At 51.1% G+C, this 18062-nt stretch overlaps 2 protein-coding genes and 1 long non-coding RNA gene across 9 annotated transcripts in view; 1 reads left to right on the forward strand and 2 right to left on the reverse strand.

The window, feature by feature from the left end:
• The window catches only part of TEAD4 (TEA domain transcription factor 4), a 66758-nt gene extending 63467 nt beyond the window's left edge, over positions 1-3291 (reverse strand). For 2 of the 4 annotated variants that reach the window (XM_070790290.1, XM_070790289.1), the window contains exon 1: positions 3006-3291. In XM_070790290.1, coding sequence (XP_070646391.1) covers positions 3006-3276 — 271 coding nt within the window. In that variant the 5' untranslated portion in view covers positions 3277-3291. Of the gene's footprint in view, positions 1-1994; positions 2405-2454; positions 2668-3005 lie in introns of those variants that run through there. The other 2 variants (XM_019961692.2, XM_070790291.1) reach the window with 2 other exon arrangements.
• Positions 2672-13229, forward strand: LOC109559757 (uncharacterized). Its single transcript, XR_011566788.1, has 3 exons — positions 2672-2827; positions 11626-11721; positions 12727-13229. It is a non-coding gene; the product is annotated as an uncharacterized lncRNA (long non-coding RNA).
• A 770-nt stretch (positions 13230-13999) lies between these two features.
• The window catches only part of TULP3 (TUB like protein 3), a 30020-nt gene continuing 25957 nt past the window's right edge, over positions 14000-18062 (reverse strand). For 3 of the 4 annotated variants that reach the window (XM_019961694.2, XM_019961693.2, XM_070790292.1), the window contains 3 exons: positions 17097-17195; positions 16475-16646; positions 14000-15954 (listed from right to left, as the gene is read on the reverse strand). In XM_019961694.2, the coding sequence (XP_019817253.2) occupies positions 15821-15954; positions 16475-16646; positions 17097-17195 (405 nt within the window). In that variant the 3' untranslated portion in view covers positions 14000-15820. The other variant, XM_070790293.1, reaches the window with a different exon arrangement.

Raw genomic sequence — 18062 nt, forward strand, 5'->3', positions numbered from 1 at the left:
GTTTAGCAAGTTCACCCTGGGGCAAGGCAGGACCGGAATCTGAACACGGAGACCCTGTGCTGTTCAGTGACAAAGCCCAAATCCCACCTCCACCTGGGCTGCTAGCTAGCCCGGTTCCTAAGCCCGAGACAGGAAACCTGTAAGGATCAGCGCACAGCAAACACTTGATCCATTTTGCTAAATAATCATGAATGACAGGGCAGGGTTTAGCAAAGGTGTTAGGAAATTTCCTGGATAAAGGGGTTCTGTGGTGAAATAGGGTTAGGAAACACTGGCTTCTTCTGCACGGTGCAATTTGCTCTGCAAACACTGAATTTTCACCACAAAAACTTCTTGGATAGATGTTAATTACCCCTCCCACATTACTCATCAGGAAACTGAGCCCAAAGCCTTAAAGGTAGTAACTGTCAGGATTTATACCCTGCTATGTCTGACCCCAAACCTGAGTCCTTTCTACTACACCTATAGACCAGACACCCTCGAAGCCCCACCCACACACCTGGCCTGAGCAGGTGAAGGAGGAGGTGGCTCCCAGCAGAATATCTGTGTCCTCAGGGTGGATGGAGGACCAGTGGGAGTCCCCACCTGAGGGCATCTCGGCCCTTCCTGGCAAGAAGCCCCGAACGTGATGCCCACAGCATTCTGTCATGGGATGAAGAGATAACTCAAGGATCAGTCTGTGGCCCCCATCCTCCTCACATACTGTCAATCTCAAACTTCTGCCCATCTCCTGGGCACTGGGGCTCTCACCCCACCCAGTTCCACCCTCTGAAATGTTTCCAGTGGTAAAACTCCAAAGGGAGAGAAAACAGAAAGCATAGCAGAAAGGAAGAGATGGGAAAACAGCTATCCAGAAGGGCCTCCCCACAGGTCAACCCAGTGACTCAGAGGCAGCCTTCCCCCCACTAGGAGGGCAGGAAAACACCCTCCCTACATCCCAGTGCCTGGTGGTTCAGTCAGTCATCAAGAATGAGGGTCCTTCCATTTGACTCCCAGGTGGCTCCAAGGAGAGCTGGACCAGTAGTTCAATTTCCCCTGTCCTTGGGGCCAACTTTAAAAGCACTGTCTAGACAAATACTGTATGATATCACTCACATGTGGAATCTAAAAAATACAACAAACTAGTGAATATAACATAGGACTCACACATACAGACAGCCGACTATTGGTTTCCAGTGGGGGAGTGGGGGTAGAAGGAGCAAGCTGGGGGCGGGGGTTGGGGGGGAGGGCGGGTACAAACTATTGAGTGTCAGACAGGTACAAACTCAAGGATGTATTGTACAACACGGGGAGTATAGCCAGTATTTTGTTGTAACTGCAAATGAAAGTAACTTTTACAAATTGTATTTTTTTTAAATTTTTAATCAAAACAAATAAAAGCACTGCCTACACAAATCTCAAGATGCAAAATGAGCTCTTTCTGGGGGGAGGGTGTCCAACCCCTCCCACAAACATGCCCAAGTCTCACTATCAACAACCCACCCCATCACCAAAAGGCAAGAATCTCGGCTTCCCTAAACTTTCTACCAACGTGTTCCCTAAACTCTTCCAGGCAAGAACAAAACCGACCTCCACAGAAAGACAGCTGCCTGCGAGAGGCAGGTGTGCACAGCTTCCCTCAAGCTCCGCGGGTCCAGGGCGAATGAAGCCTGGGGACCACACAGCCCCACAGCCACCGCCAGCTCCTTGGGCACAGACACCACCAGAGACTCGGTGTCCTGCCCCTGCTCCTGCAGGGAGGGAGGACCGTCCCGCCCAGGAACAACATCCTCACGGGGGAAACACACACTGAGAGACGTGGCATCTCGCTAGTCCTCCAAGATACTCAGCTTACAGACAAACAGCGCTTTTCTCGGGTGGAAAGGCGCTCCCGTTCAACACAAACAAACATGCCTCCTAGAAGGTAGGTGAGTCATCGGTGAGCAGGTATCACCCTCAGACACCCGGAGCTAAGGAGGCGGCACAGTCACACGCCACGTGAACTCATCACTGACCTGCCAGGTCTGGCCCCGAACCCCCTCTCCGCTCGACACACAAGTGCACGGAGGCGCGAGTCCCGGGTCTGCTCTCCCTCCGGGGAAACGTTCGCTTCGGGCTGTGGAGCTCTGCTCTCCAGACTCACTGGCCTCCAGCACGGAACGCACCACGCTTCTCAAGTCCTGGGAAATGGGGACCTTTGGCGGAGGTCCTCTCCGCTCTCGCAAAGCCTTGGCTTGAAATCGCCAGGACACCCTTTCCAAGCCCGAGAGGCGCCCAGCAGAAGAGAGGCGCGGGCGCTGGGTCTCTTTTCGGCCGCCGGCGACCTGGGCTCGGCCTCGTCTTTTCGGCTCCGCGCGCTCCCCTTACTCCTGGCCCTTGCGCCCACCCCAGCCTCGCGGTTCGCGCGACTCCACGTGCCCGGCTCGCCCCTAAGTCCGATCCCGGATGAGAGCTCCTCCCGCGCCGCCGTCTTACCGGTCCCAGGGTGCGAGGAGGTGGGCGGGTACGCGGAGCCAGCCCCGCGGCTCTTCCAGCCGCGGCTCCGCTGAGGTCCGGAGAGGCGGGCGAGGGCGCTGCAGAGACAACGCGGGGTCAGCGAGCGGAGACCCGGGCTCCGGCCCCGGGCCGACCGGCTGGGCGGGGATGAAGGCGGATCGCGGGACGGAGCCGACTCCGCGCGGGCCCAAACCCAGCTCGCCCCGCCCGGCGCGCGGTACTCGGTGCGCGGTGTCCGGTGCGCGGTGTCCAGCGCGCTGTGGCCGGTGCGCGGAGCGGGGCGGAGCAGAGGGAGGAGTTTTCCCAGAAGGGGACTGACGGGAAAGCACAGGCGATCCCTATTCCTGGCGGGGTGAGTCAACGGGAGAGGAAGGGAGCTGGGGGAACAGAGCGCGCGCGGGAGGGCGGAAGGGAGGGAAGCGGGAGAGCGGAGACGGGAGAGGGGGACGGCGGGCCCGGCGCGCAGGTCCCAGGCGGGAAGGAAAGAGCGCCCGCGGCGCGGCCGAGGGGCGCGGCGGCCGGCCACTCACCTGGGGGACGCGGCAGCGCGGCGGAGCCGGGAGCTGCGGGTTCTCCCCGCCCCCGGCCTGGGGTTTGAAAGGAGGAAGCCTGGAATGCGCGGAATGAGGGCTGGAATGAGATGCGCGCGGTCGAGGGCGGGAGCTGGAGGGAGTGGCGGCCCAGCCCCGGGCCCTCGGGGAGGAGACTGGGACGCGGGGAGGGGCCGCGGGCTGGGCGGGCCGGGGGCGGCCGCGGGGACCCTCGGCTGTGACCTCGGCATCCGGCTCCGGCCGGGGCCATCGCCCGGCACACGTGCTTCCCCTTTGATCTCAGCCCCGACTCTCCTCCTCCTCCCCGGGCCCGGGTTCCCGCCCCTCCCGGCCAGTCCCCCGCTCTCTGCCGAGGCCGGAACCCTTGCTCCCGACCCTACGGGCCGGGCTCTGGACTCGCGCCCGGCCTCCTGCTCGCCTCTCCCTCCGCGCCGGCCCCGAAAGGCCTGGCAAGGGCGGGCGTCCAGCGCGCGGACATCTGCGCCCTTCTTCCCTACGGCGCCCATCCACCTGGGACTCCGGTCCGGGGCCCAGCACACAGGAGCTCCGCGCGCCCACAGGTGCCCTCCCCGCAGGGTCTTTCGGCCGCTTCCCTCCGCCCGGCGCCGGCCTGCATCGCGGTCACTGCTGAAAGCCGCTCACGAGGGGAAGGGATACTAGTGTGGCGTGGCCGGAGACGCGTCTAACCCTGATCCCGCGTCTGTCACTCACCCACCGGACACTGTGGAACAGCGAAGGATAAGACCTCAGCACTTGCCCTCTCAGAGCTTATCATTGAGCTGGGAAGACTCGATCTATTGTGGAGCATCGCCAGAAAGTGGGGAGTCTGTGTCTTAAATACGCCAGGATGGGTTTAGCGATTGGGTTTGTTTTTTGGAGTTTTGTTTTTAAGTCTTCAGAAGATACTGGCTTGACACAGGGTGCAATCACAGACCTCAGTCACCCTTCTTGCTGGGAGGTTGAAATCAGAGGACTTTTATCTTTTTCCAAAACTCAGGTCCAACCTCCCTGGAGCCTTATTGCTTAACCCTGTACTGTAGTGGGTGTCCAGATCTTACCTCCCTTACCAAACAGAAACTTCCTTAGAGACAGACTAAATGTCCGATTTATCTTATCTTTCACCCAGCTCCAGCTTGGTGCCTAGGATAGATAAGTGTATAATAAATATTAAGTTAAAAATGAAAAAGCAGAAAGCTACTGCCACAGAAGATAAAAGAAAGTGCTACAAATGCGGAAGTTACTTCCAAGAGAGATGTTCCAATGGTGTGTGTGTTTTTAATAATTTTATTTCTTTAATTTTGGCTGTGCTGGGTCCACTGCATGGACTTTTCTCTACTACCTGCAAGCAGGGGCTGCTCTCTAGTTGCAGTGAGCAGGCTTCTCACTGAGGTGGCTTCCCTTGTTGCAGAGCACGGGCTCTCGGGCTCAGTAGTTGTGGGGTGCAGGCTCTAGAGCACAGGCTCAGTAGTTGGGGCACACAGGCTTAGTTGCTCCGCGGCATGTGGGATTTTCCCAGATCAGGGATGGAACCCGTCTCCTGCCTTGATAGGCAAACTCTTTACCACTGAACCACAGGGAAGCCCCTAATGGTGTTTTGAGCATCACAGCATCACTGACAAAGTATCAAGTCTCTTGAGGTGGAGACTTTGAAGGAAGCAGGTCTTCAGTTCAGTTCAGTTCAGTTGCTCAGCCGTGTCCAACTCTTTGCGACCCCATGAATCGTAGCACGCCAGGCCTCCCTGACCATCACCAACTCCCAGAGTTCACCCAGACTCAAGTCCATCGAGTCAGTGATGCCATCCAGCCATCTCATCCTCTGTCGTCCCCTTCTCCTCCTGCCCCCAATTCCTCCCAGCATCAGAGTCTTTTCCAATGAGTCAACTCTTCACATGAGGTGGCCAAAGTACTGGAGTTTCAGCTTTAGCATCATTCCTTCCAATGAACACCCAGGACTAGTCTCCTTTAGGGTGGACTGGTTGGATCTCCTTGCAGTCCAAGGGATTCTCACGAGTCTTCTCCAACACCACAGTTCAAAAGCATCAATTCTTCGGTGCTCAGCCTTCTTCACAGTCCAACTCTCACATCCATACATGACCACAGGAAAAACCATAGCCTTGACTAGACGGACCTTTGTTGGCAAAGTAATGTCTCTGCTTTTGAATATGCTATCTAGGTTGGTCATAACTTTCCTTCCAAGGAGTAAGCGTCTTTTAATTTCATGGCTGCAGTCACCATCTGCAGTGATTTTGGAGCCCAGAAAAATAAAGTCTGACACTGTTTCCACTGTCTCCCTATCTATTTCCCATGAAGTGATGGGACCGGATGCCATGATCTTCGTTTTCTGAATGTTGAGCTTTAAGCAAACTTTTTCACTCTCCTCTTTCGCTTTCATCAAGAGGCTTTTGAGTTCCTCTTCACTTTCTGCCATAAGGGTGGTGTCATCTGCATATCTGAGGTTATTGATATTTCTCCCAGCAATCTTGATTCCAGCTTGTGCTTCTTCCAGCCCAGCGTTTCTCATGATGTACTCTGCATAGAAGTTAAATAAGCAGGGTGACAATATACAGTCTTGACGTACTCCTTTTCCTATTTGGAACCAGTCTGTTGTTCCATGTCCAGTTCTAACTGTTGCTTCCTGACCTGCATACAAATTTCTCAAGAGGCAGGTCAGGTGGTCTGGTATTCCCATCTCTTTCAGAATTTTCCACAGTTTATTGTGATCCACACAGTCAAAGACTTTGGCATAGTCAATAAAGCAGAAATAGATGTTTTTCTGGAACTTTCTTGCTTTTTCGATGATCCAGCGGATGTTGGCAATTTGACCTCTGGTTCCTCTGCCTTTTCTAAAACCAGCTTGAACATCAGGAAGTTCACGGTTCACATATTGCTGAAGCCTGGCTTGGAGAATTTTGAGCATTACTTTACTAGTGTGTGAGATGAGTGTAATTGTGTGGTAGTTTGAGCATTCTTTCACATTGCCTTTCTTTGGGATTGGAATGAAAACTGACCTTTTCCAGTCCTGTGGCCACTGCTGAGTTTTCCAAATTTGCTGGCATATTGAGTGCAGCACTTTCACAGCACATCTTATTTGCATATAAATTCTGGTCTGTTTGTTAACTAATGCAACACGTCAGGGCTTGGTCATAGCTCGTCCACATGAGACAGCTCAGGACAACAAGCAGGCACTCAGTGAGGCACAAATGGTAAGCACTGGCTACCTAGTATAATAACCATTTGTTGAGTGACTGTGAGCTTTGAGCCCCGTAGAGGAACCCAAGGGAAGGCTCAGAAAATCCAAGTTATAGAGGTGACTTGTGACCTAGATCTTGCAGGATAAATGAGAGCTTGCTGAATTGAGTCTGGAAGACTCAGGAAGGCTGGTGGTCTGTACTCGGGTGCGGGGGGTGGGGAGCGCGGGGGAGGGGGGGACGGTGGTGGGAGGAGGGGGAGGAGGTTAGGAAAAGTCTGATAAACAGAAGTGGCTGCAGAACAGAAGGCAGGAAGGATGGACTGCAACAGCAGTGTCAGCTATGTTGTTTGGTATTGTTTCTATTCCTTTAATTTTTTTTTAATTTAAATTTTAAAAAATCGTTTAATTGTTAAAGTTTTTTCAACCCATATTATGTGTGCTTAGTTGCTTCTGTTGTGTCTGACTCTTTGCCATCCTATGGACTGAAGCCTGCCAGGCTTCTCTGTCCATGGGATTCTCTAGGCAAGAATACTGGAGTGCATTGTCATGCCCTCCTCCAGGGGATCTTCCTGACCCAGGGATCAAACTCATTCTCCTGGGTCTCCTGCATTGCAGGCAGATTCTTAACCACTGAGCCACTGTGTTAATAAATTTTTTTCCAACCCAAATTATGGTCACAGTTAAATTATCCATGTGATACTGTGTTAAATAAATTCAGCCACATCCATGTGATAGTATTCTTTAAACAAGATTTTTAAAAATAAACCCGACAAACATTCTTGATATAATAAGTGGAAAAGCGGATTAAAAAAATAGTGTATATAGGATGATCCTGGGTTTTTTTTAATTTTTTATTTTATATTGGAGTATTGCTGATTTACAGTGTTATATCCTGTTTTTGAAAAATAAATTGAAAGGTATTTTCGAGTGATTATCTCTGACAGGTTGAAGATTAAGGGGCTTTCTTTGTCATTTTGTTATTATTTATAACAAACGTACTTCTTTTATAATGGGGGGGTAGTGGGTGAGATGTGACTGGAACTATATGCCTAAGTGAAAGAAAGTGAATGTGAAAGTCACTCTGTGTTGTTCCAACTCTTTGCAACCCCGTGAACTGTATGTAGCCTACCAGGCTCCTCTGTCCATGGTATTCTCAGGCAGGAATACTGGAGTGGGCTGCCATTCCCTTCTCCAGGGCATCTTCCTGACCCAGCGATCGAACCTGGGTCTCCTACATTGGGAATATGGAGTCTTAGCCACTTTTTCATATGTCTAACCCTGCCCTAATTTTTCCATATCTTAAAAAAAAACAAAACCATGACTGGATTTAATAGCCTAATATGAAGCTGACCAGGGCAGAATCAAGAGAAGATTATTGCCTAGTCTTTAGGTCAGAGGAAGATGCACTACTTTAGAGATGCCCCTAAAGCATGCCCCCTCACCCTCGGCTTAAAAGTAGGATGCTGCTGACTTGGTGCTGGAGTGTGAGTGCTGGGACTCTGGGTCCTTTCTTTTTTTAAAGTGTTTGGTTATTTGCCTTCACCCAGTCTTATGTGTAGCACACTGATCTTTAGTTGTGGCACGTAGGATCTAGTTCTCTGACCAGGGGTCGAACCCGGGCCCTCTGCATTGGGAGCAGGGAGTCTTAGCCACTGGACTCCCAGGGCAGTCCCCAGCCACTATCCTGTATTTCCTTTTGCTTTTTTTCCTTACGAAGACTCTTCACTCCATACCATCTCAACTGCATCATCATGTATTGAAGGGCTAAACAGTCCAACTTTTATCAAAGCTGCAAGCTTTCTTTTCCCCTATAGAACAAAAGCAGTCTGTAATTTGAAAAGTATAGCATTAGTCCTGTTATCTCTTCATCAAAGAGAATGTGGACAAGCTAGACTCCAGGTCTACCATGGAGGGGACAGTATGTGCCAGGAGCTGACTTGTGCTTCCTCCCCCAACCCCCAATCCATCCATTGAAGTCTTAATCCTCAGTACATCAGAATGGGATTGGATATGGAGACATCTTTAAAGAGGTGATTAAGTTAGAACGAGGTCTTTAGGTTGGCCTAATCCAACTTGCCTGGATCAGGGCCCTTCCTAATCTTCTTTGTAAGAAGAGATTAGGATGAAGACTTCTCACAGAGGAAGGACCATGAGGACATGGAGAGAGGATCCATCTCTAAGCCAAGGAGAGGGGCCTCAGGAGAAACCAAGCCTGCCTACACCTTGACCTTGAACTTGCATCCTCCACAACCGTGAGGGATAAATTTCTGTGTAAGCCAGCCCTTCTGTGGTATTTTGTCACAGCAGCCCATGCAAATGAATGCAGTATCCAGACTGAAAAAAGATGCTTGGTTTCTAGAGCCCAGAGGTGAAGCTTTCTCCACACAGTTCTTCCGAAATTTCTCTGAGGGTCCCAGAGCATCGTTAGGATCCAATATTCGGGAGCTTCCTGGAAAAAAACTCAGAAGGGAGGAAAGGCTTCCTCCAGCCTTACTGTTGAGTTTCATTTTCAGTGACTCTGATATTTTGAAGATGAAAGGCAACAGAAGTCACGTGTTATGTGGTTACTGGGGAGTTTGAACAATCACAGTTCGTCCAAGACTAATTATGACCCTGGGGACACTTAGGCATCTGAACCTCAGTCTCCTGTCACTCGGGTTTCCATCCCACAAGGACTGAGCATGGATAAGGTCCTTGGCACTGTACCAGGTAGGCACTAGCGATGCACAGATGTCACAGCCCTGCCCTGCAAGCTGCTGACATTCTACTGGGGGAGCTGGACAAGCGCCACTTCCACTGGGAGGACACCTGGTGAGCAGAGGTTACATTTTTGGAACCTGAGGTTGAAATTTCTATGGACCCACATTCTCAGACAGAACATTCTAGAATGATGAAGTGTTCTTTATCCACACTGTCCAGTATGGTAGGCACAAGCCACGTATGGCTACTGAGCCCTTGAAATGTAACTAGTTGACTAAATTTTAATTTGAATAGTTCCATGGGACTAGCAGTGACAGAAAGCACAGCTGGGCACCATCCAAAAGGAGATGCTCAACCAGCATGCAGATGACACCTGCAGAGCAAAGGGGAGAACTTGGGACTGTGGGAGACGCCAAGCGTAGTCATGCCAGGGAAGTTAGTGAGTTACTTATTACAGTAAATAACGGGTCCCTGCAGCACTCTATATACTTAAAGCACACTGATACAATTTCTCAATGCTCAAATTGTACATGCATGGGGGACTATTTCGGAGAAGGCAATGGCACCGCACTCCAGTACTCTTGCCTGGAAAGTCCCATGGACAGAGGAGCATGGCAGGCTGCAGTCCATGGGGTCGCTAAGGGTCGGACACAACTGAGCGACTTCACTTTCGCTTTTCACTTTTATGCATTGGAGAAGGAAATGGCAACCCACTCCAGTGTTCTTGCCTGGAGAATCCCAGGGACGGGGGAGCCTGGTGGGCTGCCGTCTATGGGGTCACACAGAGTCGGACACAACTGAAGTGACTTAGCAGCAGCAGGGGGACTACTTAAAAACATTACAGTACTTCCCTGAGTGAATGAAATACTGTAGCATACAAACAGGTACATGCACATCTCAGAGACACTGCAGGCTCAGTCCCAGACCACCGCAATGAGGCAGATATCAAAATAAAGGGAGCCACACAAATGTGGGGCTTTCTCAGTATATATAGTAAAAGTTGTGTTTATACTATACAGTAGCCTGGTAACTACTAGCATGATGTCTAGAAAACAATGCTTATACTTTGATTTTAAAATATTTTATTGTTAAATGATAATCGGCATTTGACAACACAAGGTTGCCACAAAACTTCAATTTGTGTAAAAAAAAAAAAAACACACAAAAACAGTGTCAACAAAGCATAATAAAGCAATAAAATGAGGTATGCCTCTATAAGGAAGGGCTGTATTTATTGATATGGAAACATCTCCAGGATATATTAAATGAAAAAAAGCAAGCTACTGAACCAAGTCCTGATGCTGGGAAAGATTGAAGGCAGGAAGATAAGGGGGCAGAAGGATAGAAAATGAAATGGTTGGATGGCATCACCGGCTGGATGAACATGAGTTTGAGCAAACTCCAGGAGTTGGTGATGGACAGGGAAGCCTGACACGCTGCAGTCCGTGGGGTCGCTAAGAGTCGGACACGACTGAGTGACTGAACTGAACTGGACTGAATCAAGTATGTAATATGCTACCTTTTGTGCACAAAGATTGGGAGATTACAAATACATTTTTATTTTTGCATGAAGGAACACTGGAAAGATACACTGGAAACTAAAACTGGTCAACTGTGGGAGTACGGCAGGGCGAGAGCAACAGAAGAAGGGGATAGGGGTGGGAGGAGGCTTTATTGTATAAACACTGTTTGAACCACATGAAATCATTAGTATTTAAAATTTGTATCCATATGTGACACAGGCTATCATAAGACTGACCAAAGGCAAAATCAGGACGTATTTCTAAGGGCATCCTTCTGTCTTACCCTGATTGAGTCCACACTAGGCATGCATCAGTTCAGTTCAGTCGCTCAGTCGTGTCTGACTCTCTGACCCCATGAATCGCAGCACACCAGGCCTCCCTGTCCATCACCAACTCTCAGAGTTCACTCAGACTCACGTCCATCGAGTCAGTGATGCCATCCAGCCATCTCATCCTCTGTCGTCCCCTTCTCCTCCTGCCCCCAATCCCTCCCAGCATCAGAGTTGACTCATCTTTTCCAATGAGTCACCTCTTCACATGAGGCGGCCAAAGTACTGGAGTTTCAGCTTTAGCATCATTCTTCCAAAGAAATCCCAGGGCTGATCTCCTTCAGAATGGACTGGTTGGATCTCCTTGCAGTCCAAGGGACTCTCAAGGCATGCATCAGCACCCTAGAAAGTCCATCTAGACCCACTCTTCAAAGCTTGATCTAAGTCCCAGCCCCCTCTGCCTGTCACCCTTCTTTCCTCTCAGAGCATCCTTCCTTCCTGACTTCCCTGCCCCCAGACTGCAGAAGAAAGGGAACTACTGATTATTCTTGGAGTCTCTGAAAATCACAAGGGACAGAATCTAGGTGGATAGTACTTAACCAGATGTTAAAACCCCAAGGTTTGAGAACCACTAGATTACACCACCATGTGTAATGAAAAGTTGGAACAGACCACGAAAGTCCCACTTTCACCCTGGCCCCCACCAGCTCCGTCCTCCACGTGGCTCACTCTTCTTGCGCCTGGGCTCCTGGGTCTCAGCTTGGCCCCATGCATGGGAGAGTGGGCCTGATAGACAGAAGGACTCGGCAGAGCCAGAGAAGACCACAGAGGCCTACTTCGTATTTGAAATACTTCAGAAACTTGCATTAATCTCAGGGCATTTTTTTTTTTTTTGCATGGGCTGTTCCTTCAAGCAGAAGAAAGTGAAAGTGTTAGTCGCTCAGATGTTTTCTCCTCTTTGCGACCCCGTGGACTGTAGCCTGCCAGGCTCCTCTGTCCATGGAATTTTCCAGGTAAGAATACTGAGGGAGGGGTACAAAGTCAGGAAGGCAAGGTAAGCTCAGGCCTGAGACCACAGTAGGAAGGTTGAGTTCCCTAGTTAAGTCATGCTGCTTTCCTTTCCTCGGGCCATAGTCCCTGGAAAACTTAATGAGCATTTATAAACCATTTTGTGTAACTGCATGGCTAAAAAAAATTCAACTGAGATGCTTTATTCCATTTGTAAAAAGACACTAGTGAAAATGGGAACATTGATATCTGCCTAGGCATTTGGTGCCGAGGCCCAGGCGTTCTGCCTGGAGTCCGTCCACTGTCTACCCTCCAGAAACTCTACTGTCCCCAGAGCTTCTAGAGTCCTGTTGATGCCGAACCACAGAGTGCCTAGTAAGCACAGGACAATAGGGTCTGGGCCTTGGAATGTGTGCTCCTCACGTTACTGCACTTGTAACACGCCCCCTGGGTCAGCAGGTGGTGCTAGGGAGCCGCCCACGGTTTAGGGAGGTGCTCAGACTTCGCAGCCCCCTGGACTGTTAACCCACCAGGCTACTTTGTCCATGGTTGCCATTTCCTACTCCAGGGCATCTTCCCAACCCGGGGATGGAGGGATGGAACCCGTGTCTCGTCTCCTGAACTGGCAGGCGGATTCTTTACCACTAGCACCACCCGGGAAGCCCGGTGGCTCAGGAGGGCTTGCCTGAACACTTCACAGACAGTGCCCCGCCCCCCAGACTGAGTTTGTGCAGAAGGGAAGAGCCGTGAGACTTGGAGAGCACACACTGACTAAGAGAGCCAGCTGATAGAGCGGGGGGAAAGGGGCAGACTAGGCCACGTGCCCTTGGCCAAGAAATGTGTGAGGCCAGCCCACGCGGAAGGGAGCTGGAGGCTGAGGGGGGCCAGCTCTCAACATCCATGGGTTTTCTCCAGGAACAGTTGTGGCCAGTGGTTGGGAAGCAGCTTCCTCAGTTGCAGGGTCACGCCTTTCCCCAAGTGTGCTCCCCCCAGTCGTCTCCCCTCTCCAGGTTTCTCCAGCTACAAACAGCGAACAGCCGACAGCCACTGCGCACGAAGGAGAGAACCAGAGCACGTGACTGAAAACACGCTGTGGGGTCTTGGGTGACTGTGGGTGTGGGCAAGGAGGATTGGGTTCACTCGAGGACAGGAGAGCCTATGTTAGTAACTCTAACCCCTCAATCTACAGGAGAGGCAAATCCCTGGCAGAAGAGCCAGAACCCAGGGACTCTGCCCGATTTGACCGTCGCTTTATTTCTGTACCCATGTTGCTATCTAAAGGCAGTGAACTGATGCTCATTTCTTTCTCTCACCTACGAACCTTCCTCTCAGAAAGAGCCTTGTGTAGAGGGACGGGATGGAGTGGGAGGTGGGAGGTTCAAGTGAGAGTGGACATATATATACCTACGCTGATTCATGCTGATGAATATGACGGAAACCAACATGATATTGTAAATAAATTAAATAAATTTTAAAGAGCCTTTTGCAGGCTTATTCAGATGTTTGAAAATCACCTGCTGGTATCTTTCATATCAATGACCACTGATATTATTCTTGGCTATTGAAAAGTGTATAATACTGGGTCACAAATAACCTGTTTAGAAATCAAGTGAAAAAGAAAACGCAAGCTGTACACATCAGACTGGCCCCAGCCCTCACCATAATGTGACTCTTCTTCTACGGGACTCATCCCGTGACCCTAAGAGCAGGAAGGCCTCACCAGGACTCGTGAACATACTCCTTTTATCTTGTCTGTAGAAGGAAGCCTTAAATGTGACCACTGAGAACTGACAGAGTCCCTTCATTCCGTTTTTTTCCGCTGGCAAATCAGGAAGGTGACCCAGGAGTCTGACGGTGAAGGCACCACCCTCTGGGCCCCGTCTCAGCTCTATCGTCTTGTCTTCTGGGGCCCCAGTCCAGTCTCAGCTCCACTGTCTGTCCTCTGGGCGCCCCGTCTCAGCTCCATCGTCTTGTCCTCTGGGCCCCCTCAGTCTCAGCCCATCATCTGTCCTCTGGGGCCCCCTCAGTCTCAGCTCCATCGTCTTGTCCTCTGGGGCCCCTGTCTCAGTCCCAGCCCCATCGCCCGTCCAGGAAACGCCCAGTGTCGTGCATGTGATGACTCCTCAGACCCCTGCTCTCCTGTGATGGAAACTCACAGTGAGAGTCACTTGGCTTCCAAGAACTGACTAGTTCACGGCTGCCTAGCGACGAAACTATCACAACAGATGTGATGGAAAGAGCCATTCGAGGGATGGGGGGTCTGAAAGAATGGCAACACTCACATTTTTATAGAAATCATTTTTTATTTCTGTAGCATACAAAAAGTATAAATATGTAAAACCGATCACCTGCACACTTGAGCAGGAAGGACAGGAGGCCAGGGTGTGTCTGCGCCAGAGTGGGGGCAAGAGGAGGTCAGATCAGCCGCCCCCCAGGTCCCTCCCCAGACACTTCATATCCCCCACTGGAGGCAAGCGAGCAGCCTCAGGACAGGCCAGCGGGGAGAGGGCACCTGAGGACCGAGGCACTTAAGGGACGCAGCCTGAGATGACCGCTGGGTCAGGACAGAGCAGTGGACGTGCAAGTGGGGTGAGCCATGAGTCGGCTCACTCCCAATCTCTTTCCTTCCACTGCTTTCAATGTGGAGCAGGGACAGGAAGCAGGGACAGAAAGGACGTCCACGTAAGGAAACACAAGGAGCAACAGAGGCTGCCGCCCAACCCCAGGCTGGCAGACAGGCCTGGGAGTGACCGACGCCAATGCGGAGCTCACAGCGCTCCTGAGCCTCAGGACACGGGTGCCCGAGCAGGCTGTAAACCGGCAGCAGAGCCATGCAATTTGTTGGGAGAGGCTAATAATCTGAACAAAATAGCAGAACGCTTACAATCTGTGAGCAGAAGCGACAGAACATGACCTGTGGGGGAGCCAGGCCTTGGGGCTAACGACACTTGTGCTGAGAAGAAAGGCCTGAGTGTCCTCGCCCTGGACAGGGACAACGGCAGTTTACACACCCACACGGTTCTCCCCCTCCCATGGGGCAGCAGGTGTGTCTGCACTGACGGCTCCACGGTGACCCATCGAGGGAGGCGCTCAGGCTGATAATTGTGGAGGCCACGTCAAAGCCTCTCAGTCGTGACCAGACCAGGCCTCCTCTGAAGTTCACGCTTCCAGCCTAAACCACGATTAAGACAATTTGTAAATTTCTCGTATCACTGATCACAAATCAGGCCACAGCCACCCTGACTGAGACAGGAGCCAGTCAGCCAGCCTTGAGGGAAGAGGGGACCGTGATCAGGTGACTCCTGAACCCCCGAGTGGAGCGGCTGGCTCTGGGGAATGGGCGCCATACTCCCCCACTCCACCCCGGCTGCTGCTGCTACTGCTGCTGCTAAGTCGCTTCAGTCGTGTCCGACTCTGTGGGACCCCTGCCCCCTGACAAAAGACAGCAGGGAGCGAGCACTCCTCCCGGGGCCCCTCCCCCATGGGTGAGGCAGGTGTTGGGTGGACTTGGAATAACCACTGATGGTAAATGATACTCTGCAAACCGCTGTGGGCAGGACACGGGAAAGGCTACGTCGCAGCGGACAAGGCCTCAGCTGTGACCTGCACTCCTGGAGGGAGTCGTCCCCCCAGGTGCTCTCGTGACCACAGGCCCATTATGGAAGACCGCCAGGCCCAGGGCGGTACAGAGACCCTGGAACCTGGGGACAGTCACATCTCCATGGATGAACCGGCCATTTTCAGAAAAAGTCTGCAGACCTGGAGACTGAAGGTCACTGAGGTAACTATACCTCTCTGAGAAGATCTGCAGGAAAGGGGAGTCAAGCTGATTCTGGCTGCAAATTTCCAAGAACAAGACTCTTGACAGCTGGGCGATAACATCAGATCACTTCTGTGCTCTGCAAAACCTCTCACCCGAGTTGAGCCGTGATCCCTGACCAGGGCTATGTGACCAGGGAGTAGGGGTGTACAAACATACATGTGCGCGCACACGTATGTGAATCCACACACATCTACACACACACTTCCAAGGACCGCTCCACAGGGGCAGCCTGTCACTCTGGGTGTCCTGGGGCGAGAGTGCCCTGCTCCGGCCACTCGGCCTCACTCGCAGGCCAGCTTGCTGTCGAAGCTGGAGAGCCCGATGGCAAAGGCCTGGAGCGCGCAGAGTGGGTAGTTGTAGTCCAGCGTGAACACGTCGTCGGCCACGCGTCCAAACTGCATAACTATGTAGTCAGCTGGAAGCAGAGGGCAGGCACGTCAGCGGGGGAGATGCTTCCACCCGGAAGGGCCCACTTTAGATACGGAGACAAGCCTTCCACACAGGCCAGTGACCCCGCCTCTCTAAAGTGGGAATCCCTCAGGACGACGGAAAGAGGCATGACCAAGAGTGCCCGCTCCCCGGCACCCCAGGCTCCACTATGATCCACTCCAGGGAAGGAGCTGCCCAGGGCAGAGCCAGAGGAGGGGACGGCAAAGAGGAGCCCGCCGGGCACAGCACAAGCTCTGTGGGCCCAACTGGACTCGCCCAGAACCTTCACTGAGGAAGGAAGGGTCTGTGCCCCTGCCTCACACTGCCTCCCCCGGACGTCTCTGTCTCACTTCTGCCCTCCACATAGCGACTCACAATGCAGCTCTGTCTTTCCAAAAGAACCATTTCTTTCTTAAACCACTTTTTCCTGAGTGTAACTTCCTACCAAACAAAGGAAATGCTCATTTCCGAATCTCGCCAGAATACCCTTCTCCCTGGGGGCTTACGGTCGTTGTCGTGGACGATCTGGAAGTTCTTCACAGACGCCTGAGTGACCCGGCCGTGGAAGTTCAGGACGTAGGACTGGGTGTCATCGTTCCAGACCGGGGACTTGTTGTGCAGCTCGATCAAGTTCTCCATGGCTTTGTTCTGCCATTTTGAAAGCAAGCTCTCATGGTCCTGCAGGCAAGGGGTCTGTGCTGAGAGCCAGGGGAGACCACCCCTCCTCTACCCTGTGCAGGGGCGGGCAGAGGAGGGGCCTATTTTCTCCATTTCAGAAAACAGAACAGAAAGTCAAAGATTAAGCCAGGTTTTCTGGATTCTTAGAGAATCACTAGCAGTTCTCTTTGCAGAGTAAGTGGCCGCAATTAGCTGCGTGAACAAGTGCAGGTGCCCGGGAGTCTGGAGACGGCTCTCTGGAGCGGGGCCGGTCGCCACACTGGGCTCTGGTGGGAACAGGAGTCTCTTCTACTGTGTCTGCATCACGGTCTTATGTTTAGGGTCCTCTGCTGATTAAACGTGTATACCTATGGCTGATTCATGCTGATATACGGCAGAAACCAACACAATATTGTAAAGCGATTATCCTTCAATTAAAAATAAAGACATTAAGAACAAATACACTCTTACATTTCGTGGCTGAAAAGGAATCCGTTCATGATTCATATTCATCCCAGGGATGATCACAGACATTTTCCTCGGGCCTTTAAATCCAAGTACATTTGTCTCCTAGAAGACAGGGAAATAAGCAGGAACTTGAAACAGAAAAGAAAAAGCGATGACATTCTTAACACAAGACTGCTGGTTACGCGCAACATCCGCAATGTGGAGAGCACTAAAAACCATTCAATTACTTCATTGTAGTTAAACAAAGAGAGATGGGTAATCAAGACCAGGAAAATAATACTGTTTCCTCTTTTTAACCTACTTTGAACATCTGAATTTAAAGCAGACTCTATTATCTAGAAACCTTACTCTTCCTCTTTAGCCTGAAGTGAAATTTAAGACAATTTTGAGCAAACTGCCCAGTTTTATCATCATCAGTAAATATCTATTTCCCAACTAAGGACATGGCACTATATGATACACAGGGAGAATTACAGTTAACTAAGGCCTGTACTTGGAAGCAAAAAATTAAAATGCCTGTCAAGCCAGGCAGATTACACATGAATAAGTACATTAAATATGTGGATGTGTGTATATTTACATATATATACACGTGCGTATTAAAGTCATGCATAGTTAAAATATTTCATTGATTCTGAAGCTAAAACATACCATAGCTTATAAAGGGTTAAACCAAATGATTCTCAGTCACACAGATAAAATCTCATGGGAATCAAGTGATGAGATTAATTCCAACTGAAGAAAAGCTGAGACTCTAGGATCAAAGCAACAACTGAGTTGGGTTAATTTCTTCTCGCTTCTCTGACTCTGCATGCCCTCTACACAGCGGGTCCGGGTTTGTGTAGAAACAGCAGTGAGCGGGAGTTTACAAAGTGGTCAGAGAAGGATCAGAAGCATGATGGGGGTAGCTCACAGGGTGTGAGAGGAATCGAGGGGAGCTGAGGGCAGTGTCAAGCACGTCCCGTGTGG

Source organism: Bos indicus, chromosome 5 (assembly GCF_029378745.1).
Source record: "Bos indicus isolate NIAB-ARS_2022 breed Sahiwal x Tharparkar chromosome 5, NIAB-ARS_B.indTharparkar_mat_pri_1.0, whole genome shotgun sequence".
Classification (NCBI taxonomy): domain Eukaryota; kingdom Metazoa; phylum Chordata; class Mammalia; order Artiodactyla; family Bovidae; genus Bos; species Bos indicus.